The following is a 27755-nucleotide window of genomic DNA, read 5'->3' on the forward strand; positions in this document are numbered from 1 at the left end:
CCAAAATCAGTCACCTAAAGGTTTTTGGCTCCCTTGCTTTTGTTTGAATCCCTGACGCTTCACGCACCAAGTTGGATGCAAGAGTCAAAAACTCATGCTTGCTAGATATAGTAGTCTTCACAAAGCCTACCGCCTAATTGATGTTGAAACATCTTGTTTCATTTACAATCGTGATGTAGTCTTTGATGTGCAGCAAGGACCTTTCATGCCTGTTCCTCATGTTCCTGATCCAACAAATCAGCCTATGAAGGCTCATGATTTGGGAGTTCGGCTTCCATTAAGTCCACCTGATGGGAGGGCCCCAGTAGCTCCTGCAGCTCTAGTTATACCAGTGATACCTGTACAAACACCTCTAGCTTCTCCTACAAGATCACCTCACTTTGTAGATGCTTCACCTGAATTTGATCCAGATTCTTCTGATAAGGATCCTGCTGATCAAGCATCTCCTGGTACTAATGTTGGTCATTCTCCTATCTGGCTTAAGTGGTGGGCTAAGACACTTGCTGATCTTCGTGATGATGAGCTCATTGATGGGAGAACCGCTCGAAAAAAGAGCAAAACTACATATTCTGCTAACTTTGCTCTCATGGCCAACATTCACAGTGTGTTTGAACCTCAAACATATTCTAAGGCTAAAGGAATTCCAGAGTGGGAACAGGCCATGACATCTGAACACCAGAGCCTGCTGAAGAACAACACCTAGGTCCTTTCTGATCTTCCACCACAGAAGAAACCCATTGGCTACAAATGGGTCTACAAAATCAAATACAAATCAGATGGTGTTTTGGATAAGTACAAAGCTCATTTAGTGGCAAAGGGCTTTTCTCAGCATCAGGGCATTGATTATGAGGAGAATTTTGCTCCTACTACAAAGATGAGCACCATTAGATTAGTCCTAGCCATGGTAGCACAGTTTGGCTGGAAGGTCCATCAGATGGACGTCAAGAGTGCTTTCCTGAATGGTGATCTCCATGAAGAGGTCTACATGACGCAGCCTCCTAGTTTCAAGGTTGTTGGTAAAGACCATCAAGTTCTTAGATTGGTAGAAGCTCTCTATGGCTTGAAGCAGGCACCTCAGGCATGGTACATAAAAATTGATAAGTACCTCAATGATCAAGGCTTCAAGAGGAGTTCTTCAAACTCAAATCTATACATCAAGACTACTGGCAGTGACATCATCCTTTTGGTTATTTATGTGGATGATTTGATCATCACTGGCAGCTCGACATCTTTGATTCAGGGAATCAAACAGAACTTATGCCAGTCTTTTGATATGACTGACATTGGGCTCATACATTATTGCCTAGGTGTTGAAGTTTGGCAACAGTCTTCTGGTATATTCATCTCTTAGTCCAAATATGTCAGGGCCCTATTAGACAAATTTCGTATGCAAGATTACAAACCTGCATCTACAACTATGGAGAAAGGTCTCAAGTTATTAGCAAAGTTTGATTTTCCTTCTGTTGATGATACTACATACAGGCAACTAGTAGGCAGCCTCATCCACCTAATTGCTACTAGGCTTGATATCAGCTTCGTAGTCAACTATATTTCATGCTTTATGACAGCTCCTAAGGCTGATCATTGGATGGCAGCAAAGCATGTGCTTCCTTATGTGAAGGGCACTTTAGATTATGGACTTCTGTACCCTCAAAGTTCTAATCCTAAACTCAGTGAGCTCACAGATTCAGATTGGGCAGGCTCTGTTGATGATAAAAAGTCAACGTCTAGATATGTGCTCAATTTGGGATCCAATGAAGTCACATGGACCAATAAGAAGCAATAGGCAGTTTCTCTCTCTTTTACAGAGGCCGAATACAAAGGGACTGTTAAAACAGGATGTAAAGTTGTTTAGCTTCGTCGAATGCTTGGGGATATGCAAATGTCACCAACAAGACCGACTACTCTGTTTGTTGATAACAAAGGCGTTATCAAGTTAGCACGAAATCCAGTCTTCCATGTACGAACCAAGCATATGGATGTTCACTGTCATTACATACAACAGCGGGTTGAAGATGTGACTATAGATTTGCAGTATGTTCCTACCATAGATCAAACTACAAACATTCTCACCAAGCCTCTTGGTCCTCATAAGTTTGTCAAATTCAGAGGACAGCTTGGTGTGTTAGATAGATTAACCATTAAGGGAGGGTATTACAATAATAGATAAGTCGTCTATTATTAGTTAATGGTTATCTATTGTATCTATTTAGCTTTAATTTGCTTTCGTTTTTTGCTTTCTCTAGAATAAAATGTATAGAATGTTTCTATTCTTTACAATCGTTTCCTAAGGAAATATCGTCTCATTCTTTTGTATAAATTGACCGTTTCGTCTCTGTTAATAGCAAGCAAGTATTTTACCAATTACTTTCGTAATAGGGCTAATGTCATCTACAGGAAGGAAAGTACACCTTTGGGAAAATAAATAATGCTGAAACCTGCTAATATTTACTCCCAGTATGACTGATCTGCCCTGATGCAGCTGATTGCACCCTTACTGTCAAAATCGAACAACAATACTCTTCTTAATGAATTGATGTACAGCTAGCATAGATGATATGGCTGGCTGTAGATGAACAAATTGCTCAAGAGAATGAAGTTTGAACCCTCTTCTATGCAAGAATATTAACTCAGTCCCAAATCAGTCTGAAACAACACAATTTCACCCTGAAATATGATGCCAGCACTATCTGGAGTGTACAGCTACGCTGGAAATCCACAAAGAAACTAATTCGTGGCCACTAACGCTTCGATCTGTGCTCTTCATGTCTAAACTGTAATTTATTTTCTTTCTTCAACCCAAAATCAGAAGAATTGTAGATAAAATTAATGCCCAATTGCTTCAGTCAGCTGCAAAAGGCCCATAAACCTCACTTTCTTCAATTCTGGAGGAACATCCAAGTTGTTTGGTGCAAGAGTTTTCGTTCTTGTACCATCAATTTGCTGAAAGACCTTGTGAATAGAGCTCTCCTCAAATCTGTCAATGAAATTATAAGCCTAGATCTTGAAAATGAGCTCCCCAACCCTTCCCATTCACTTTTATTTTCAGCCCTAACCCTAATTTCGAGTTAGGGTTTCATTTGCCCCTTTTATTAATAAAATAATTTTATTTTATTATGTCTCCCTATAAACTAACTTTATCTAAAGTATATAAATAACTTTAAGTTGGTCCCTTTATTGATTATAACATTATATCAGTATTACAGGGAGACTTGTTTCCCCCCCTCATAGACGCGTCTCCAGAGACCTCAAAAAAGGTTGGAGACTTCATGACAAAGTCTCCTAAAAACTCCAAGTCTCCAAATCCAAAAAGTGAAGTCTCCCCGGAATCTCCTGATTAAGAAATAAATTTAAAATATAATATTAAATTATTTTATGTATTTTGGTTCTCATTGTAAATAAAAAAATTTGCGAAACCAATGGCGATTTAAATAATTTAATCATTTTAGTCATTTTAATATTTTATTGAATAACTTAAGAAACTTTAAATTTTTTTTTTTATTCCATAATCCTAAAATCCAACCCAACCAGCAATCGTTAAAAATATTTTATTTTTATAAATTAAAGGACATTAGAAATATTTTATTTCATAAACATCATTCTTTATTTTTATTTTTATTACCAACCCTACCAACGACGATGGAAATTTGTTGAAATTTGTCAAAACTTGAAATTTGTGGATCACAACCTTGTGATGGTAGTATCATCATCATACTAGATACTAGATATAGATAGATTTCTGAGTTTTGCTTACAGTTCTAAGTTTCTTGTTTGCATGTCAGCGATTTAGCATCAAACTATATATTTTTGAATATGTAATGATAATCTCAGTGATTATTAATTTGATATGATAATGATCATATGCAATATTCAGAAATCAGATATGTAATATGAGTTTTGAATTATTTGACTCTATATTAATGTGACAATACTATTAGTATTTACTTAAGTCTATTAGTTTTACAGTTTTACCATTTTGTATTTGATACTCTTTAAACTACTAAAAAATTGTCATCTCCAAGTACCCTCATCTCTTTTTGAAAAAAGGTCATACAGGTACCAGTAACAATACCGAAGAATTCCAAGTCTTCTCGTCTCACGGTGTTCTTGCATTATATGTTATAACACCTAGGAAGGAGGGCCAATAAATGATTAAAACTTTATTTAATATAAAATGATTGTATTATCACTTTAATATTATACTATTAAGTAATAAAAATCAAACACTATTAAGTAATAAAAATCAAACTTAGAATATATTTAAATATTTCCTTATTAATAAAATCCAAAATAGAGCTTAGAATCAAAATCCGTCTGAAATAGTGTGTTCACCTCTATGACCTGAACCCCTGCAAGCTGACTAGAGATTCCTTCTAGAAAATAGAAACTTGCCCTAAAATTTAGGAAACTTGCCCAAAGTACCAAAAACTGTCCAAGAGATTTGTACTCAGCTCCTCGGTCCCCCGGGTGCTCAACCTGGTAACTGTTAGTTCTCTCTAAAATCTAGGGATGTTCATTAAATAATGAGAAATGATCCTGTCAACCCCAAACTGAATCCTCTCTGATGTATGTTCCTTTGGAGCTATTGTCAATGAACTAGGAGTTCCTCCTAAAAAATGGGAAAGGCATCCGAAGTCTCCAAAATGTCCCTAGTGGTCTCCAAGATGCCCCCTGAACAACTCCCATTCAGTCCCTAAAAAATAGGGATCAGCCTATATTTTAGTAACCTGTCGTTGACTGCCCAAAACTGCCTGAAAAGCTCATATTTGGCTCTATATGCCCTGTATGATTCCCCTGCACACTCCATTGGCCTGCAGGAACTCCAATAATAGGCCAAACCTGAGCAACTACCTAGCATCCTAGAAGGGGACATTACAGAAACAACGATGGTGGTTCTAATGAAGAATCTAATTTGGAGTTAAAGATGGCTAAATTTTAGAGAAGGGATGGAAAATTTGAGAAAAACTAGAGGTTGGGTAGTTAGAGTTTGCAGTTGAGCCAGAAGTGATAATGGTCACGAAGTAATTGGAAAGGCATACGAGAAGCTATCACCTGATACCCACAGCAGCTAGCATCACCTTCACATAGATAAACTTCTATCCCTATTGTTACTTGCGCTGTATTGTCCAACCCTCATGGATCCTATATTGGCACTATTTACAACTAGCTCTAAAAGAAGGGATAGATGGGAGAGTGATAACATGTTGTTAGATCATAAAGAATAAGAAAAGTATAATGCAAAGAGTCTTTATGCTACACCAAGAATGATGCATTCAAGATATTGAGTTGGTTTTACTTCTAGATAATGTTTCTCAATGGTGCTTGTTCTCAACCAGTGCAGTCTGCACCTATTAGGAGAATAGCATATAGGCATATTTATGACATTGTTGTCAAATGGATTTCCATCAAAGTTTATTGCATAGTTGGAAAACTCGCCAAAGGCAAAAACTCACCAAGCCTCCCAAAAGTTTAATCGGGAAAAACTCGGCGATTTTAAAAAAAAACTCCGGAAAAACTCGGGAACTTAAAAAACCGCTGAAATTTAATTAAAAATACATTTATTTTGCAAAATTTAATGAGAAGATGCATCTAATAAGTTAATTAAAGACAATACAAAAGAAACAAGCATAGTTTAGAGAACCCAAGTTAATTAGTGGTAGATTGGTGAGTACACTACATGTTGAGGACTTTGCACCCTGTAGATTGCAGAGTCACCAACCACAAGGAAGAAGAATTTATGAGCAATGAAGCCTGTGTCTTATCTAATGATGTAACACCTAACTTAAAGGTTTGGTAGAATTTATTGCTTAAGTTTAAAGCATGTATTTATTAAAACCAACACTGAGCTTTGATCAAGTACAAAATTAGGCCAAATTCCTTAATTTGCATAATATCTATAAAAACCAACTTTAGTTGCAGAGGGTCCCTCTTCACTGACCATGATCCAGTGGGCAGATGGGTATTTATGATACCACATTTACAACTTGGTACAAAGCATGGGGTTTTGAAACCATTACAGCTATGAAAGAATGAGACCTCTTGTAGGTGCATTAAATGATGTTATTTATATTATGAAAGAGTTAGGTTTCTTGAGGAGCACTAGATGGTATGTGGTAGATTCATGACAAAAATACCTTAAAGAAAACATTTCTTCAAACTTTTAGACACGAGAATAAGGGAATAGTGAGTACAAAGTACAATGCCTCCTTCACTGGACGACTTCTATTCTGAGTGAAGCATGACTCAACTTTACAATCAAGGCTTCTTGGTGCTAACCCCAACAAAGAAGCATACAGTGTACAGGTGCTAAACTATACAAATCACTTTTTGCCCTTTTTAGCCGTCACAAGCCGCGGACCAGTAAATCGCGAGTTTTAACCAAAAACTCGCCGAGTTTTTGACGAGTAATCGGCAAGTTTTTGCCTCACTGCCGAGTTTTTCCAACTACGAGTTTTTCTAGGATTTACTCGCCCAGCTTAAGTACTCGGCGAGTTTTTAAAACTCGCCAACTAATCTGCAAGTTTTCCATCTATGGTTTATTGCAGTTAAAGGTGGATGAGCTCCAGTAGATCATATTATTATAAAAGAAAATATTATTCATCGCCCCATATTGTGTCCTATATGTCATGATGTGTTGATTCAATGCTACAATGTTGTAGGATGTAACATGGGGCAGCGGCTACGGTGCAACATATTTGCACTAAGCAGCTACCCACCTGCCCTGCCCGTGCCCTAATTGTGACAGGGTAAAAAGACAAATGTTTATGTTCTCCGTGTAAGATAGTAATTAAATAGCCATTACTTTATTCTTTGGAAATTATATCTTTTTATATATTTTAATAGGTCATAAAAGCCATACTTAAGACTCTTTTAAAACCAATTTAATTTCATAGATAATATTGTGTATGTGAACATTTAGAATGATATTTTTTTTTAAAGTTTAATCTTAAATTATTTTAATATAAAGAATCTTTAAATCATTTTTTAATAAAATATTGAAAACAATAATTATATTAGAAAAATTAATTTAGTTGTAAGATTTTCTTAGTAATTTCTAATTATATTTTGACAAGATTTTTCTTTATTACTTTGTAATGATTTTAAGTTTTATTCATATTTTATATATTGAAAAATTTATATTATTGATTAAAAAATCAAAAAATATTATTAATACTTTTTTATTTTGATATGCATAATAATATTCACAATTTAATATAATAAATATGTAAACTTAAATTTGTTATAATGTTATAATTTAATAAATTTAAGCAAGCTAAAAACTCAATATTATTTAAATTATTTAAAAGTAAATGAAATATATTTTTATTTTATAAAAATTTGAAAAAAAAATTAATTTTAAGATAATATTATACTATTATTTTTAATTATAATTTAACTAACATTTTCTATACTATTTTGTATGATCTAATTATTCAAGAAATGATTTCTAGTTCATTAAAAATATTTATAAAATGTTTCAAGTACATAATATTATATAGTAATAAATTTAAGTAAACTAAGAAATTAAATTAGAAAAATATGTTTTTCCTTGTAATTCTAAATATTCAATTAGTAAAACTAATCTATAATTTTGTACTTAAAAAAATTAAAATGTCATTTTTAAAAATCATTCAAATTTATCATTCAATTTTTGAAAAAATAAATTGATTTTATTTATTAAATGGGGTAATTATAAAATATTGAAAACAAGCATTAAAATTAGGAAAAACTTAATTTAGTTTTAAATTTATATTTTTAATTATAATTTGACTAAGATTTATATACTATTTTTTAATGATTTAACTTTTTAAGTTTTATTTATACATCTATAAATGAAAAATTTAAGAACAACATCTAATTGACTTATTAAATATGTAAACTTAAATTTCTTTTTTTTTTTTTTTTTAAATTACCTTAATCACAAATTAGAATAATAAGAATTTTTTAAATCATTTTATCAATAAATCCTTCGATTTTATTATTTACCTTTTAATAAAATATAAATTTAATTATATTAATGAACAATTTATGTAAAATTTTAAATTTTTATATTTCAAAGGTTTTTAGTGTAATAAGATGTTTAAAAATCTAATTTATACAAATGTTATTAAAATAAAAGTCTAAATTAAGTATAAAACTTTAAAATTTAAACAATAAAGAATAATATGATTATATTAAAATACAACTTATAAATATTTTTTAATCTTAATATAAATAATATAATTATTTTAATATATAAAAACCTGAATAAAACTTAAATCATTAGAAAAAATTAACAATAATATTGCATTACAAAACTATAATCACATCTAATTTTTACAATATAATAAGCAAACAATATGCAAAATATATATTTTAATCAATGTATATTTTAATCTACACATCCATTTACCCAAAAAGGAAATCCCAACGAAAAAAGAAACGAGTGACTGTAATCCGACATGGCAAGAATATTCCTCCCCTTTTGACACTTTGGCAAAGGATTACTTTTTCCAATGCAATCGAAGGACAGTGGGGTCAAGTCACGGGCAAGGCAAACGGGCAGCAGCTGGGTGCAAATATGTTGCACCGTAGCTGCTGCCGTAACATGGTAAGTGTCTGTCTGCGAAGTTTCCACATAGAATAAAACAGAAATTCGCTAATAAAAGTTATATGTGAACATTGACAGGACCCAAATTAAATTACAGTTATCCATAGAGAAAACTAAAAGAAAAAAAGATGGTGAAATTTACTTGATCTGCAGTTATCAACAATGACAGTTCTGTGTTTATTTCACCATTGTTAAGAGTTCCAAGCTTTGACATAATAGCATCTGCCTGAGGAAGAACCACTGAATTAGTATGGCACTGATAAATAAAAGGCATAAAACTACTATCACATTCTACTTTTGGCATGACTTTGTACAAACATAAAATTAAGTAAAACTAAACCAAAAATTTATCTATTAAACAATGTAAACATGCTAAACTTAACTACAGTTGAGAGTATCATCGAGTTGACCAAATAAACTTAACACCGGTTCCCATTACAATAAATATTAATACCAAATAAGGCTCCCCACATTGATTTGAAAGCTTGATTGAAGAAAAATACACTTGCATTGTTTAGTTTGCACTAAAATAATGTTCTTAGTATTAAATTTTATGGAAGTTAATTGGAATCCACCACACCAAGTGTCATTGTGTGTCTCTCGTGTGTGGCAACAGTGACAATATTTAGTTTAAGTTATTTAAGGGGATCCCTGTCCTTGCCATCTATGTCTTGTTTCTTGCATATACAATGTTGATACATGGCATTTGTTTAAGTTGGAATGCAAAGCTCATAATGTTTCCATCTGCAGCTATTAGGATGAGTAAGAGATTCAAAGGCTTGGCTTATAGCAACAAAGTCTCAAACAGCCACTTAAGGCATACTTTTCACATAATGGATGCCGCTATATTAAGCTTTATCAAAAATGTGTTCAGTGAATATAGCCAATCAATACAGCGGAATGGCACACTAGCACATCCATGATTTGTAATATGCGCATTCAATAATGTGGTATGTTTGTTCATTAGTTGGGTGATTTGGGAATGTTTATCTTTAGGGGACCAATTCATATTGTAAAAATTAATAGAACACGTCATTTTATAAACTAACTGAATGATCATTTTGAATTGGTAAATAATTCCCTACTTATTGAAGCGCAAGAAAGACAATAGAGAAATGACAGATTTAACTATGTCTATAGAATTTGGTCTTCTTATTGCTACACCTCTAAAGAGAAAGGGAAGAAATTAAATAGCGATGTGTCAAAATTTGGCCAAGTATGGGGTTTGGATTTGGAAAGTGCTTCTAATAGGACTCAAACCACAACATACCATGCAAAGGAATTTGGGGAAATATAAAATCCACTACATAACTCATAAGCACCCTCAAAAAGCAATGCATACCCATGGCACAATAGAATTTCTTGAAGTCCTCTTATACATTCAGAGCCTAGATCCAAATGCATTAAGAAAGAAGAAAATTCATTCTAAGCATCCAAAATCATCACAAGTAATGATTCAAATTGAAATCCACGAAAGCAAGGAAATGAGGAGAATGGAGAATAGAGAAATGTCAAAGCCCCTCATTGAAGGAAGTGTTCAGAAGTTTTGAGGTCCGCAGCAAAGCCTTGAATCACTCCCATAGAGGAGTGCTTTGCAGTCACAAACTCTTCTCAAGAGAAAAAAATCCATTCATAGAGCACACACAACCAAGGCAATATCTTTCCTCCAACATATATCCAGTCTCTTTTGTTGGGTGGATATTTTGCAACCGACAGTTTTTGCAAATTCAGTCACAAAATAAGTAGACCAGCCATAGCATATGAGACAAAGTCTCTCCTATCTTTAAAGGAAGGCTCCCCCTTCTCACCGTTCCTTGGATCAACTCAAGGTAAGCAAAAAGTTGAAAGATTTTTGTAAGGGGTGTTACCAATATTCTTTCCTCTTAGCTTTCAAGAAAGAATCCAATTAGTTCACAGAGCAAGTAATGGGCAAGATTAAATCTCTAAACTACACTTCTATATAATACGGTGATACCGATAAACCAACACCAACTCAAAGGTTGATTGAAAGCGTACCGGCTTGGCTCCAAGTCTTGTTTGTCTAATTTATAAGAAAAATCACTACCATTGGGGCACAAAGACTTCCAAAAGTAGATGATTTCTATTCTATAACTTATTTTTAGTTTTAATCTAATCTATAAGAAAAACCTCTACCATTGGGCACAAAGACTTCCATCAGTAGGGAAATTTCTAACTATTTTTCGTGAATTTGAGATGGTAATACAAGTTACAATCAAAGCTTTTAGTCTATATATCACTACAATCGCTCCCAATCAGAGCTTCAGCTCTGATTGTTTCTTAACTCACTATGCTCTATTATTTAAACATACAATAAAACATGAATCAAAGACAATAAACACAAATTACAGTCAAAGCTTCCAAATTGTGCTATCAAAATTGCTTCCAATCAAAGCTTTGAATCCAGTTGCTTCTTTTATTCACTTTTCTTCCAAATTGGTACTACATAGTCGAAGTTATCCTTGCACAAGTTTGGCAGAGCTTTCTTGCATAGAATAAAAAATGATTTTTACAATGAGAGGGCACTCCTTAAAAAGGAAAAGAAGTGAGAGAAAGGAGGAAAAAGTGGGAGCAACTCAACCACTTTGACTTGGCCAAACTAGGTGAGAAGAATTATTAGATTGCGTGTCTTGAGGACATGCAATTGCATCACATGTGATTCATCTTCTACAACTACCTATAGATTATCAACAAAGGCCTTGTACTTGATGGTGCAATCATGGATGATCATTGAATCAGGAGTTCCTATATTCCACGTCACTGCATTCTCTTTGATGAATTGTCAGTTCATTTAAAAACTTGATGTAATCAAGCTTTTCCTCATTCCACAGTAGTTGTGAATTCTTCTTTGTTAAATTCGCACATTCTAGAGTTTCCGACACTTTGAAAACCTTCTCAATGATGTCCGGAGGTAAACCCTAAACAACTTTCCCATCAAAATCTTTAACTGCTTCTTCCTATTTTTTTAATTATTTTTTTTTTCCTTTGGATCAAAATGCTTGGCACATTCTCAAACAAACTTAGGTTCCAAGGTTGTCATTGGGAAAGTGGAGACCACATGAATAATTGCTTCTTGAGAATCAAAGCATGTCTTCTCAACAGAATGTCTCTTTTCTTTGAAAAAGTTATGACATATCTTGAAGAGTATGCCTCAACATGAAGATGAAAACATCTTCCAATGAGATTGGATCCATGAGAAAAAATTGAGTTACAATGATGGATCCATGAGGGATGAGTGTTCGAAGAACGGATTGGATACTTATTGAACACTTTGGAAGGCTGGAAATGTTTAGGACAACTTGTATTTTGGGTGAAAATGGCCAAAATCGGGTTTAAGATGATGGATTGCATGTAAGCAATAAGAAGCTTTTGCTTTGGGTGACCAAGAATGCAAGTTGGAAGCATATGGATATGTGCAAAATGAGAGTTTTGGCATTGAGTTTTCACCCAAGTCGGGTTCTCTAGATGTCATTGCATGTGGTAAAAATTCCTCATTTTACATGATGCAAAACATGCAATCAGGTTCCGAGAGTGTGATTACATGTATGGAAAAGTGGAAAATGAATGACTTTAGAAAATGGATGAAGTATGGGAGGTGGAAACATGGGAATACATTTGCATTCTTGGGTGTAAATCTCCAACTTTTCTCTAAAAACAAATCAAAAACAAGCAACAGACAAGAAAGAAAAACTAAAAACAAAACAACTTACCTCTTGCTATTGACTCAAACATGACAAACTTTAAAATATCCCTTTACATACAATTTTTCGTTTTTGGAGTTTGGAAGATTTTTTTTCCATATGCAATGAGAGGATTTGAAATGTATGTAAAGACATGGATTGCATTTGAACAAATGGACAAAAACGAGCCATAGAATGCAATAACGTAGCAAAACAAGTATTAAATACAAGCAAAATTGAAACCTTCTACTTAATTGGAGCTCAATGAGCCCAAAATATTGATACATGATATTCACCATTTACTCAATAAGGTCTGATATCACATCTGGTATCATGAGTAATGGTCTTCTAGAATATCAACACATGATATTCAACCAAATACTCTTTGAGTAATGGCCTCCAAAATGTCAAGATGCAAGATATTCACCAAGTACTGTGCGTAATGGTCTCCAAAACATCAAGTCGCATGATGTTCACCAAGTGCTCCATGTAATAGCCCTCCAAATCATCAATTTGCATAACATTCACCATGTACTCAAAAATGTTTATAATGAATGTGCATACGCATTCTCATAATGCTTACCATATAAACATCCACCATGCAAAATATAATCTATCATGAGCTGCGTAGTCATTATAAGATATCCATCATAATGGAAGATTAAGCTATTGTAAGATCGTCATCTTTCAATAACTTCTACAAATACAAGTGATGATCATTTGGAAGTCATCACTTCCTCATGATGTACACAGGGGGTAGGCCATTTAAATCATGCAGTCACACACATGATACCAAAAGTTTGCATGAAGTCAAAACTCCCTCTGATTGTGATATGATCAAAGATCTTCAAGGATCAACTGAAACATATCTTCTATCTGCTCCTTCAAATAAATGTGTCAAACTTCCTTTGAACATCAATCTTTTGAGCTCCTCATCCAATGTTACCTTTGATAAAGTGTCAAACTCCCTCCTTTTCCTGCAAGAACATTCTTGGAGGAAAAGATCAAAGCAAATAGCTCTTTTAATACTAATAGGAATATTACCATTAGTTAGGATGTTAGTAATTTAACTCATGCTTATTACTAACAATAGCATTAATAACTCATATTTTTATATTCAAAAGTCCATAAATCCTTTGCAATGATCTTATTGTGCTCATATGGTTTGCGAGAAGAAAACTATAAAATATTAAATTTCTTAATTTATATTGAATTTGTACTCGTAAAAATAAAGGAGGGAATTAATAAACTCATTCAAAAAAATTGAAGTCCTTCATGCTTGCCATGGTGTTGCTAGGAGATAACTATTTAAAGAATAACTATAGCAAGAAGGGTGAAATTTAATGTTTCCAAAAGTTTGAAGGCCACCAAATGCTATGACTTGATATGTTGGTGATGTCATGAACTTTCTTTTACAATGATGAATGATGTGAGCTCGTCTATGATTGAGAAAATTGGACTAATGGATTCAAGATGAAAATCGGAAAATGTGGATATTCAGTTCTTTTGGAATCAAAATTGAAAAGTTGATTAAAACTTAGATTTCTTTATTTAATATTTAATTAATAAATCAATTCAAGATTGAAAATAAATCAATTTTTGAATTAAATTGAATATTGCATTTTATATTTAAGATGTAACTAATTATCTTTTAAAATTGAAAAAATGAAAAACTTGAAAATAAAATGATCTTTTCGGATATAAAATTATTAAATGTTGGATTCTACGTAATATTTAATTAATAAATTGTAAACAAATCGGAATAAGAGATACCCAAATCGATTGCAAAGCAAAGAATAAAGTTTTTTTTAGTAGTCATCTTCAAATTATTAAATATTGCCTTTTTCTTCAACATTTTATTGTGAAAAAAAATCAAAAATCGAGCTGCATATGTAGGAATCTTCATTATGAAGTCAAAGTGATCAAATTGGCAATCTTCTGAAAAAGTGATAAACAAAGCATGACAAGTGGCAATTTTGTAAGGGAATCTTTGTCAGGATTGGAAACTTGGGAGAGAAGCAAATCAGCTTCCTAAATTTAGCCTGAAACCATTAAGGGAATTTTTACAGGTTGAAAGTCTATAATATATATAAAAAAGCCTTCATCAATTCATTCTCAAACGCCAAGATTGAAGAACAAGTTGAGAGAAGGATTTACGAGAGGATTTTGAGGATTTGCACAATTATTTTCACAGAAGAGAAACCTTGAGGAGAGAAAATTTGACTTCTCGAAAAATGTGAAATTGCTTTTAGTTGAGGAATTAAGCAAAGAAACTGTGAAATTCAGGCAAAGGAGATTTTTTCCATAGCAAGTTGGAAAACTCCAAAACAAGTATGAGTTTTGGGAGGAAAGGGAAATCTCATTTCAGAGAGTGCAAAATTTTCAACAAATAATCAACTTTTCTCTGAGGACAATCTACATGCAAAGGAGAAATTGTGTTTGCTAATTTTCATTTTCTTGCATGCTCTTATGTACATTTTTTTTTAAATGTTTTGCAGGAATGTGAAATGGCAGAACCCAAAGGAAAAGGTGTGACCAGGAAGAAGCTACTTAAGAATGAGAAGAGAGGATTTTATCCCATCACAATTTTCAGTGCATGTAAATAAATCCATTGCTGTGTGTTCTTCAGTCTAATAATGTGTACTTCAAAATCAATAGGACTCAATATGGGCTAAAGCAATTGCAACTAAACAAGATGCATTGTTTGTTTCCAATTATTCAGTCTTTGATTGAATTGTTAAAAGATCTGATTGCTGGAGTGTTCATTGACTGCCTTAATAAACATAAGCACTACTCTTCAGGATTTTTGTAGACTTTAATGATTGTTGCTGTTTTTTAATATTTTATTAGCATATCATAACTGCTTTATTATGTTTTCTGCTGGCAGTGACGTCTTATAGAGTTTCCTTCAGAGATTGAATAATTGGCACATATATTATTCTTTACATATGCTTCCATACAATGATTATTGCAGCCTTCTATTAACACCTTAAGGATGTCCTTTATCATTGTTATGAGTTTTCCACATTTCAAACTTGAACAATTTAACATATTATCCTTTTATCAACATAGAAGTCAGCTGGATTATAACAGTTTAAATCTTTAATTCAAACTACATTATTATCTTCAATTTCCTTCATAGACACATTGTTTCTCTTCCTTACCAAATCTATATCATCATTCATAGTACAAACCTTTGTGCTCATTTTTCTAAGTCTCTTGCAACTTTCCTAGCATGGTCAAATTAACAACAATCAATTCCAGCATACTTCGCTTCATGTTATTTGATCACTAGTCTCTCTAACAATTTCCACCTTAATGACAATACTATATGCTTTGACATCAATGACGAGATTTATCAATCCCTTGACATCAATGACAATATTTCCAATATTATAATATTATTTAATAAGCTAAAATTTCTAATACCCCACTTGAGGCTTACTTCACTGAAAAGAAAACATATCAGACTATAAACATCAGATAAAAGGGTAGTGTGAAACTTTACAATAAGGAAAAAATTAAAAAAACCCTAGATCAAAAAAAAATAGAGATGTCTGTTCTTCAAGCATTCCAAAAAACAATTTCTGGACCAGATGCTTCTAAGATAATTATAGAACAAAGTAAGATCATTTGTGGAAAGTGTTGAGCCTGTAAGAATTAGACCTAATCATGATACAAAGATGGAGCAATTGACTGACAGAGACATACAAGGTGATGAATAAGACCATTTGTGGAAAATGCTGTCGCTGAAAGTGATGGTGTTACTGTTAACCATGATAGAAGGATGGAGCAATTGACTGATGGTGACATGCAAGATGGTGAATAGGATTAGATGATCTCTCCTAATCCAATGTAGGTTTAATATCATTCATTGGGTCTAGTGGGAGGAAGAGGTAGAAAGTTTTTTTATTGATCAGTAATTCAAGTAGGAAGCGGGCTAGTCAATATGGTATATCGAATCTACCTTGTTAATCATTACAGGATATAGGCAGTATCGTCAAATTTTGTATAATGGTAAAATATCCAATACATTGGGCACTTATTGAAATGACTCACTTCTAGTGCATTGCCAAGAAATTTCCGAATCAACCTTCAAAAAAATTAGTTAATAGTAAATGAAATTAGTAGTCCAAATAAAAAGCAAAACAAATTTGAAACGCATGAGAAATTTATTGATTCATATAACCAACGGTGATTAGTCCCGTTTTAAATAGTGGAGATACAACAATAGATTCTGTTAAGTGCTTCCCTTGCTTCAAAACTGTCCCTAGATTTCTATGATTAAATTGGAGTTCTTTGGAGCAGTGGGCTCCCATGGGATTCTTCCTGTCTAGGTCCTGACTCTACTCTTTAGGTAGATAATAAAATCAGCATTAGGTCTTGCCTGTAAGCCAGTATATATGAACTTTCAAAATTCAACTACTAAATCATCTTTTAAAATGCAGCAAAGAAAATAGGAAGCCAAAGATATCAGACTTGATGTTTTATTCACATGCTATGAATTCAGTCCAATAAAGGGTTAAAAAAATGACACTTTGGTGCACACAGAAACAAAAGAAACTATAATCATTAATATGGTTCATCACATTAACAGTTCCATAAACAAAAGCACATTGCCCAACCTTAACAATTTGAATGGGAATATTATCCAGTCCAGCACATGAAGAAATACCTTAGCTTCAGCCAAAGCCATGACTAGTTCTTCAGGCTTCTCTTTGCGAATGGCTTTCTCATCAATATCTGCCGGCTAACATAACTTGTTTGCTTTAAAAATAGCTACACATCCTCAATGAATAAAAGATCAATTCAGCATCAATATCAAGAAATGAGCTATTCAAGAATTACATACAATGATAGTGAAATTAAAACCCATCTCTCTCAAAATAGACTGGCGACTACTTGATGATGAGCCTAGTATAACCTGTGCAGATTAAAGTCACATCATCATGATATTTACTAAGAAAATTGTAAGAAACAAATAATAAATATACAAGAGTTACCAGAGGAAAATTTACAACTAGATTTCATTAAAAACATAATGTACAGTTTTAAAAAGAATATCAAAATCAAATATCTGGATAATTGCCAAGAGATATAATCAACCAAATACCAACCAAACTCAAGGACGTGTCTCAACACCATTGACAAACATTAGATGAAGGGTGAGCATCAAAATATCAGTGGCCTGTCAAACTCATGTATAGAGGGACGTTGCTGACTCCTTGGGAGACAGACATACTGTTGAACAGGATGGCAGTTTGAAGCCACCTGTAAAGAACACCCGTCGCTATTTAAACTTTAAACACATCCTTACAATTCTAAATGGAAGGCAAATAATCAACAGGAAACCCTTTGTAAATGATTTCATTCATCGGAAGCTCTGTGAACTCAATACAATTTGTCACTTTTGCATAAATTCTTTGTCAGTATAATCTTGGCCATGTGTGTTTTCAGGATTGAAAAGGAGTATGTCTCCAGTTCCTTCAAAACAAAATTATACTTTTTCCCACAGCTGGAAAAAAAATAAGGAAATAGAATTAATAATCATTTCAGGAGAAAGAAGGGTGCTTTTGTCTTCATTAAAGATGTCGATGAAAACTTTTTAAAAAGGATATCTATTGGAGAAAGGATTGACTGGTTGATAAAATTCCTTACATTCACCTGCATCAGACTGCAATTTTAGCATCCAGCCATTTAAATTGTTTAAGAACTAAATTCTCAAGGCTGACATGGAAGGCGATGATAGTGACAGAAAAACAGATAAACTAGATCCCACTTTTACAAAAGCAAAGGTTAGAGAACCAACATCATACCCCCCTTGTGGAACACCAAGGAATCCTCTCTCCAAATTCAACCCTAGGGAGGACAGAGAGTACTTGTCATTGGGCAATCAGAAACCAATCTTGTTCATTTGATGTAATTCAAGATCTGTTGTTAATAAAAGAGTTTGTTTTCAATTGTATCTTATTATACTTCTGTTCTGTTGTAATTGCTGGGGGTTTTGGTCATCTCCTTTGGGGATACACCTGCCTTGTACTGCATCAATATCATGCTAGATCATTAAGTTCCATGACGTTATCATCTCTGATGTGATTTTGTAAAACTGTTTAGGTGCTTTGTTTATCTTCAATTGCTTCTCTTTGAACTTTAAATCATCCCTTTATACAGTGCATAGCTTTGTATCTCAATCATTGACAATGGAAAGTAACCACTCACCAACACCTTTCCTTTTAAGGATACAAATTGTATTTGAATTAACCAAACATAATTCATTAACACATTTCTCTCCATTAATTGTCTCTAGAAAGCTTTTGCCAATGTAACATATCCAATATGTGATTAACACTTCCTTGGAATCCCTTGAACACAAAAAATCAACCCTATCACAAGAGACCCATACATATAATTTGCATGTATGAAGCTAGCATTGTAGCAAATGTAATAACATCCTTTCAAGCAATCATTTTAGACATTTTCTATGCATAACTTTTCTCGCCATATCCATTTTACTAAAATCACTCCATGCATGTCAAAAGATGTTATCAAAATATTCTTGTAACTTAAAAGCAAATTCCCCTTCTTGCTTTCTATTGAACCAAAATTTGTTCAACTCTTTGCAGATCTCATTTGTGCCCTAACTTTTATAAAGGAACCATGTACTGTTTTATGGCTTTGGTCAAATGATGTCCTATCTATTTTATAATCTCTTTCTCATTAATCAAGCACCTTGTGTTAGCTAGTCATTTCTTATATGGAGATCTTTAATGATAGTATGTCAACAGAGTTTTGAGTGTATCCTTTATGCCTCCAAGCCCAGTATTCATGGTATAACTTATTTGTACACATCCTTACACATCTCATGAGATACTATTTCTTTGAAGATTGATGTCAAATGCTTCCTGACTTGCCTCTACTTCCATGTGTGCATGCATGTCAACCAAGTTAATTTTAAGTATAATATTTGAAAAAACCCACAATCCACTTTATTCGGATGAAAATCAAACATAATTTCGAGCTTCTCACTTCAGCTTGCAAGTGTGAGATAGTGTTGGCATAGGCCATAGAGCTAGGCTTCAACAATGGCAAGAGCATTTTCTCGAATGTTTTCAACATTTTCACAGTAAGTCCTTTAGGCATATATCACAATCATTTTATTCCGTGTGACCACCAATCTGAGGTCTTCTGTCAAACAGTTCATGCAATGGCTATGACTCCACACTCGCATATAATATCTGATATAAAATTGTGCATCAACAGACTCTGATGGAAATGTATAACATGATCCAAAGCTCCTATATGCACAGGGAAGTTGGCGAAGGTTGTCGAATTTGGCTCGTACCCATTGCTTGAATTTGATTTGAAGTTTCTAAAGCCTTTTCAACAAATTTATTTAGTCGTAGATCACACATTCTCATGGAGTCTCATTTCTTGGATGGATTTTGTCAAACAGTTCATGTGCTTCATAAATGCTTCGAGCATGCTTTGTTAATTCAAGATTTCAAGAGCATCCTTGATAATCTGATTCATGCACCTTCTGCAATCATTTCACTTCATTCCTTTGGATGAAAAAATTCAGTTACTTTCCCAAGCAAGTCTTGACTTCCCTGTGCTTCCACATTTTGCATGTATATCTAGAAGAGCCTTCTGAACTGTAATTTTTGACCAACCAACATGATTCATTATGCTTAGTTGGATTCTTGTAATTACATGAGAAGACATTCCTTTGTGGCATTCTGTCAAACAGCTTGTGTGCCGTGTGTCTGGGATCATACCATTCCCCTGTGATCTTCTATGACTCTATCAACACAAAATGGATGCTTTGTCCGCAATTCCACATTATTGATTATGTCCATGATTGGTTACAAGACTCAATGCAACGATTAATATGACAGCATAAAATGTAGGTGTGTGTAACAGCTTGGACTTAGTTATATCAACTAACTTTGGCATCGGTGTTTTGATAAAATTTGCCAACTTTTCAAAACCCCCAAGAAATAAATTGTAACTATTTATTCTTTTAAGAAGGAAGTATGGCTGTGCTTTTAAAAACTTGGACAAACTCACTAAATTGTCGATGAATAGGCAAATCTCTCTCTTTTCATTTAAACATTACACAAGTTAAATTGTCAATTTAATGTAAAACTTTGTACTCTTAATAACTTTATCTTGATTCTTGTATAGCCAATAGAAACTACAAACTTTTTATTGGCTTTTTCCCACATGTGCAATAACTTTGAAGATTGTAGCTACAATAGAGATCTTAATCTCTAGAAATATGGGTGTTATTATCATTATGGTCACCTCCGGTTGAAGAGGACATTTATGATAATAATTATAATATTAAATATAAAGACATTTGTCACTCAACATGCATTGAGGCATGGAAATACAAAGAGTTGTGTATTTGAAAATGAAGACATGTTTTGGGAAATTCAGGAGACCTTCGGTTGTAATGTGAATTGTCTCTCTATTTGTTATAAATGTTGCATCAAATGAAGGACATTGTACACTTGAACATTTTATGACCAATAAAGTGATATTTTGTTGTGTGGTTGGGTTTTTCCCTTCAATTTTAGAAGGGTTTTCCCAAGGTAACTTCTGGTGTATGTTGTATGTATTTTGGCTATTCCTTATCGATGTTTATCATTTATTTTTAGGCAAATATTCAACATGGTATTAGAGCTAGGTTAGATAATAACAATTTTAGGAGTGGTGTTAGCTTTGCCTGATTGTTGTTGGAGGAAGAGGCAGAAGAAGGGTTTTCTAAATACTTATTATTCAATTTGAAGCAAATTGAAGTGACCATATACTCCTAGGTAAAGATATTCAAATACTCTTTCACTCAGGTGATACTATGGGCGATCTCGTTCATCATCTCGGCCTGCATCAAGATCTTAATCTCCATCTAAATCTTATAGCCCTACAAGGAAGCCACTTGCTTAAAAGTTTTGGGAATAGAAGGAATTCTAATTGTAATTCTTATGTTTAGAGTGAGTTGCAGAGTAATGATCGATGGAAACTTTTGAGGTATGGCATAGGGTCAATCTTTATGAAACTCATTGGAATTTCTTGTCAAGTGTGGAGGAAGTCACAGAAGTCAAAATTTGGACGCAACTCAACAAGCAAATGTTGAATCTTAAATTTTTGTCTTGTTCATCAGTAATCTTATTTGTGTTGTGCTTATTTATTTAGGTGATTGAATAATCTATAGTGTCGTGTTGTTCTGTTCTCAAACGGAGATAGCAAGATGTTATTAATCTAAACGTTTCTATTGTTAATCTATTGATAAGTGTCATTCAAATGCAATTTATTTTTTATGGAAATTTGAGTTCACCAAATAGCTCATTTATTTAGTGGACGATCCTCATTTTGCTATCCTCGATTATGGAAATGAATGGTTCATGACACATAGCACCAAGTTATGTATTATTTTGCACTTGCAATCACTGCAGGAGTCGTTCTATAGAAGTTATGTTCATGGAACAATTATTTTGTTGAGTATTCTTTTGCATGTCTCTTTCTCTTGGGGCTTTTGTTCGGGCATCTCAAGTCTGTTGTTTTCTTTAAGAGTTCATGAAGTTATGTTCCTTCCGATATTGTGAGGAAATTTTGGGCACTTATGTATTTGATGGTTACACTTTGCGATGACGAGGACCTCAAGGATTTTCAACAAGAGATTGATGAAAGGGAAGTCAAGATTCCTGAGTGCACCAGCTATGATGAACGCTTCATTTTTTACTATTATGAATTTTATCATTAAAACTTCTTTAATGTAACCAAAGATCATTCTTGTGCCGTGAGAATGCAAAGATAGGGTCGTTGGATTGTCTCTTGGAATTCTTCTTCGGTTGACGATTCCTAGTCCAACATGGATGAACGTCGTTATTACATCCCAAATTTTGCCCTAAGTTTTAAATTGATCATAGCCGTTGGTTTAACAAATTATTTCTTTCCTTATAATGTGAAACAAGTTAGTTAATGATAGACGCATCAATTTATTTCTTTCCTGATCATGTGAAGTAAATTATAATTATATAAGTTGTACCAACTAATAATGAGTTATTTCATTCATGATCATGTGAAATGAGTTGGTTATTATAGACGTTGATGAAATCTATAACTATCATTAGATGATCGATAATTGTTTGATTGAAATTAACGACTAATATGTCTTTGAATTGATGTCTTGGCGAGAATGCTTTGCTTGGGTGATTGCAGGAAGAAGACTGAAGAAAGGGAAAGCATTGCTAAACGGGATCATCGAAAGGGGATGATTGATTGGTCTAGTCATCAAGATCGACAGGTATGACCTAAGACTACCTTGGAAAGGATACGAAGACTTGACAACCTGTTGCATTATAAGACCGCATGAACTATTAGAAAAACAATATAATAAAAACTTAAATAATCTAAATTAAAAATATAAAATTCATACCTTTAGAGATTTATTATTGGAATTTCTTATTTAATCATTATTATACACCCTTAAAATACGAACACATGTATATAAAAATGAGGTGACACCAATAAATTATAAGTTTATAATCTAATGATGTCACTTCACCAATACGTACACATGAACGTTTATAAGAATGCATAATAATAATAAAATAAAAATTAAAACTCTTCAACTTCTTATTCTTTCCTTCTTTATTTCTTTTAAAATTCGATTTGTGAGGCATTCGAATGGCCTTTATAACTGAAGGTAGCCGAAGAGCCAAGCCAACCACTTAATAGAGTCTCATTGATCGTATTTGCGATAACTTTTTCCTCTCTGTATTTCCGTGACTCTTCTACTCATCTTCTTATATGTTAAGGCAAAGAGAAGAAATTCTAAGATTAATATCAGCCTCATAAACTTGCCCTCCCATTTCCTTCCATCTTCATGTCATTACCTATCAGCGAGGACAAAGCAAGGGAAGTGCGGAGTCCATTATTTCCATCCGCGGGAGTAGGAACAATCTAATACAAGTCATGTAAGATATGTTAAGTCCAGTTGAAACGTATTGAATCCATTATTTGTTTTTATTCTTAATGCCATGCTAGTCGGTGTCCTCTATGTTCATCTTTCCATGTTTAAGTATATACTGGTGCCGAAATTATATACAGTCTGAATGGGGTATGCATATTTATATAATCATAGCTTCCTAGTTGGAATTCATAGGGTCTGATATCATGTCACCTGCTGTTCATTAACCATGAGATTGTCTCAGCCATAGATATGGAAGATGGAAATTATAATGATAACCATAAACTAATGATCATGTCCGAATTTATTTCTATTCCTTTTATACATCATGTAGAGATGTAAAAAATATCATGAAGTCCAAACACCGAGGAATTCACCGGCAAGGATGCCATCAATGGTGAAGAGGTGTAAATCAAGATAGAGTGGCTATAATCTCTCATGCACCTAGGAATCACCGACATGGAAGCCTTAAATGGTGAGGAGGTGTAGATAACCTGCAAAAATCAAGATTGAGATCAAATAACTAACAAACACATATAACAGCTCATACATGTCCTAATGATGAAACAGTTGTCAAGTCGAGTGGTGGAGATCGGGTTTATGAACCCAACTTCGAAATCCTTGGACACTCAAACCACCAAAAAACTCGGATGGCTGGACTTTAGAACATCCCAAACCCGATCCCGAGGTAGGGAGGGCCGTTCTATTAAGTTAGGATGTGTGGGGATAAGTATGGTCCATGGTTGGGAGAGTAAGCCTATGTCAATGCTTCTCCTCTCACCAATGCCAAGGCTTGAACAACAAGACAAAGGGAATTCTCCATCATATATGTATGTTCTTTTGCACTTTTACCTTTGGAATCATGGAAGCATAAATAGATAGTGTAGAATATATGCATGAATATATTAGATGTTTAAAATGGTAGTTGCTACTTTATTTTTCAGTTGAACATGTTAGATTGATTTAAATGATATCAAAGTAATCATTCGTTTATTTCCTTTACATTCGTTGAATTTAAAATGCAATCAGAGTAGGTAGCAGTTACTTCTTTCTAGTTATAATTAGTTAATCGAAATCATAGTCATGTGAATGGGATTAGTTGATAGTTAAATACTGTTTTAAAATGGTTAGGAAAATTCCTATGTTACAATCGTAATAGAGGTATTTCTTGATCGAAGACAATAAGACATTGGCTTCTTGCTAATTTGCAAACGTTCTTTGCAGTGAATGCTCTGTTCTCGACCATCAAAATCTACGGAGGGAGTCAAACCCGACACATTCAATGATCATGGTATGACGATGGTAGAAGCAAAGCCCAAACGGCATCAGAGAACATTGTTAGAGTTGTGGATCATGACTACAATCTTAAAATGATCTGTGGTTGTCTTTCAAAGGGAAGCCAAACATGGTGTTGTTACACCCGAAGTCGAAAGTGACCATGGCATCTCTGGGCAAGGTGATCATCACCAAGCTAGCTTGGTCGCCTCTTTAAGGAAAGAAAAATTGAGTCTCCTAATCAAATTTATTTGTAACTGTGATCTCATCATATTTATCCTTGATTTTTTTTTTTATTGTCTTGACATCTTTGGGCATATTATCACTCGTATCTGCTTGTTATTAATATTTATTGCTTTGACAATGATGAGTCTTGCTAACTCTTCCTTGTACCATTTTTTCTTTGAACAACTATTTCTATCGCATACAAGGTGTTGCAAGTCATTAAGGAATCAAAACGTCTATGGAGGGGTGACCTTCACGCAAAATCAAGACGGTTGTTTCTCTACAAAAACCAAAGGTAATAAATCTATGGATAGGTCTTTTGAATCCTGTCAATACACTATTATGTCCATATTTTAGTGGTTTAAGTTTGAAGCTCATCATGTTGGCAAATGAATTGAAGACTCAGCACAACGTTTTTTTATTATCGGCTTTATCATGCTAAGTAGTGACTAGACTATTCTGTAGATAATCAACATAGGTGTTGCAACTCTGCATATTGTGCAGAGTTACAATATCGCATATACAACTATGTGTGAGGATGGGTGTCAAGCTTCCCATTTATTGTAGTTGTTATTTTCTCAAATATATGAAGTTGATTTATAGTGTGTCGCACTGACTCAAGCACCAGTACTTCCATTTTCATGGTTAGAGAACGAGTAGCATTTTGAAGACTCTTATCATTGCTCATATTATTTCTGGTATTCAAAGCTGAAAACTATTGTGTCATGGTCCATTTCTAATGTGGTTATGCATCCATTTCTTTTATTCTTGAATATTGGTTACTGTTATTTCATGAAAAATAATGTATGCTTTTTAGCATTGATCTATATATATATGAGAGGTTGACTTAATATTAATGTCTCTTTTGGTTGCAAGGTGCAACAAGGACCAATGAGATGAGATATGTATTCAGAGGGAGATGTTTCAGCTTCAAAGAGAGGTTACATTAACTATCTTATTGTGGTGTACAAAGTTGTCCCTGCTGAGAGGGAGACTATGTTAAGAGAGAATCTCAGTTATACTTTTGCATTAAGGCATGGCGGAAATGCATTCTTCTCTAGGAGAAGTTTGAGGTGAAAGCCCTTGGACTATCGTCTACAAGTAGGCATGGTGGAAGTTAGGTGTGACTACAGGACTTCAACTTTATGTGCTTTTAAGGTAACTATGATGAATTATGTTATGTTGAGATAACATGTATTTATAGAGAATCTGTGCGATTAGAATTTATCATTGACGTTTTTTTATTGCAGCCTTGTGTGACTGCTTAGCTAAAGATCTCTCTCACTAAGAGGGAGTGTTGAAGATTGTTGCTGTGATAGAGATCTTTATCTCTAAAAATATGGATGTTATTATCATTATGGTCCTTTTCAGCTGAAGAGGACATTTATGATAATAATTCTAATATTAAATAAAGACATTTGTCATTCGAGATGCATTGAGGCATGGAAATACAAAGAGTTGTGTATTTGAAAATGAAGAGTCATATTTTGGGAAATTCAAGAGACATTCGGTGTAATGTGAAAAGTCTCTTTATTTTTTATAAATATCATATCAAGCGAAGAACATTGTACACTTGAACATTTTATGATCAATAAAGTGATATTTTGTTGTAGGGTTGCGTTTTTCCCTTCAATTTTAGAAGGGTTTTCCAAGGGTAACTCTAGTGTATGTTGTATCTATTTTAGTTAGTCCTTATTGTTGTTTATCATTTATTTCTAGGCAAATATTCAACAAAAAAATACTGATATTAATATTATTGTCCATACTTTGGAGAAGAAATGACTTTTGGCTTATTGGCTTCTTGAGTATTTATCAAGCTACCTAAATAGTGGATGTTAAAACCAGCAGTTCTTGAGCATGCTTTCTTGGTTATCATTAGTTGTCGATTAACACAGTGTGTTTGTGACTTCTCGTTATAAATTTCTTTTGTCACCATCTAGAACTAAGTTAACAACCTTTAGTTTATCATGAAATCTCAGGATCTTCTTTCATTCACGATTAGAAAGATGTCAATATTAAGTTTTGAATAAATTTGGAAAAAATGTCAATCAACCATATCATTCGCTTCTTGCCAAGGTAAAGAGAATCCCTCATAACTTATTGCTTCCTTGATAAGATGTAGAGACTTGTCAATTGTAGTTGGACATTCATAAGAAATCTAATGGTCATTAAAGATGAAGCATATATCAAACAAATCACTACCAAATTCAAAATGGAGGCTATTGACTAAAACCACATAATGACCACCTTGAAAGCGTTTTTGTAAAACACTTATACTTTATTAGCTAACTAATGAATCCAATGCAAAACTTCAAATTTTATACTTTATTAGCTAACTAATGAATTCAATGCAAAACTTCAAATTGTGGCTAGTTGAAAATAGGGTAACAATGTGCAACTCCTTCAAGGTGTAGGGTAGCAAATGTGACAGCCTCACTCTCCTTCATATGACTCAAATTTGAGGCATGCATTATGGCATGACTTCCTCCTATAAGTTATCTGCTTTTGAATTGAACCAATATACCCATTAAAATTACCAATAATAAAACCATTAATTTTAACCTGAAAAGAGCTTTTTTTCAAATAATACAATTCTCAATTTTGTCTTGAAGAATGATTCAATGTTCAAAGGATTCCACAATTTAAAAAAAATATCCATAGTATTGACAACCTACTTGGCGCGCTTGCAAAACTTTACCTATAGTTACTTCTTTCCTTTCATGTTGTCAATGCCAACAAAATTTCTCCCTTAAAAAGTTGCAAAATGTCTCTTGGTCTAGTTTCTTCTTGCAGATTGTTTGAGGTTGCACCATACCAAGCAAAAGACAAAGAAACTTCTAAATATTCATGACTCTAGTACTGAAAAGGGGTACTTTGACTGATGATAGCTCAAACATTGAAAAGAAAACAAGTAATAGTCAAAGTCTTTGAATATGATAATAGATTGGTGATATGGTAAGAAAAATTTATTCAAATGATACATCGACACAAAGCA

The 27755-nt window shown here is 33.5% G+C and overlaps 1 protein-coding gene across 3 annotated transcripts in view; it reads right to left on the reverse strand.

Annotated features, from left to right (window-relative positions):
* The window catches only part of LOC149530357 (uncharacterized), a 76923-nt gene that overhangs the window by 22903 nt on the left and 26265 nt on the right, over positions 1 to 27755 (reverse strand). For all 3 annotated transcript variants that reach the window (XM_089810393.1, XM_089810391.1, XM_089810392.1), the window contains 3 exons: positions 17141 to 17212; positions 16964 to 17038; positions 8733 to 8816 (listed from right to left, as the gene is read on the reverse strand). In XM_089810393.1, coding sequence (XP_089666519.1) covers positions 8733 to 8816; positions 16964 to 17038; positions 17141 to 17212 — 231 coding nt within the window. The remainder of the gene's footprint in view (positions 1 to 8732; positions 8817 to 16963; positions 17039 to 17140; positions 17213 to 27755) is intronic.

This window comes from Cupressus sempervirens, chromosome 11 (assembly GCF_028749045.1).
Source record: "Cupressus sempervirens isolate cs-2001-9-10 chromosome 11, ASM2874904v1, whole genome shotgun sequence".
NCBI classification, from domain to species: domain Eukaryota; kingdom Viridiplantae; phylum Streptophyta; class Pinopsida; order Cupressales; family Cupressaceae; genus Cupressus; species Cupressus sempervirens.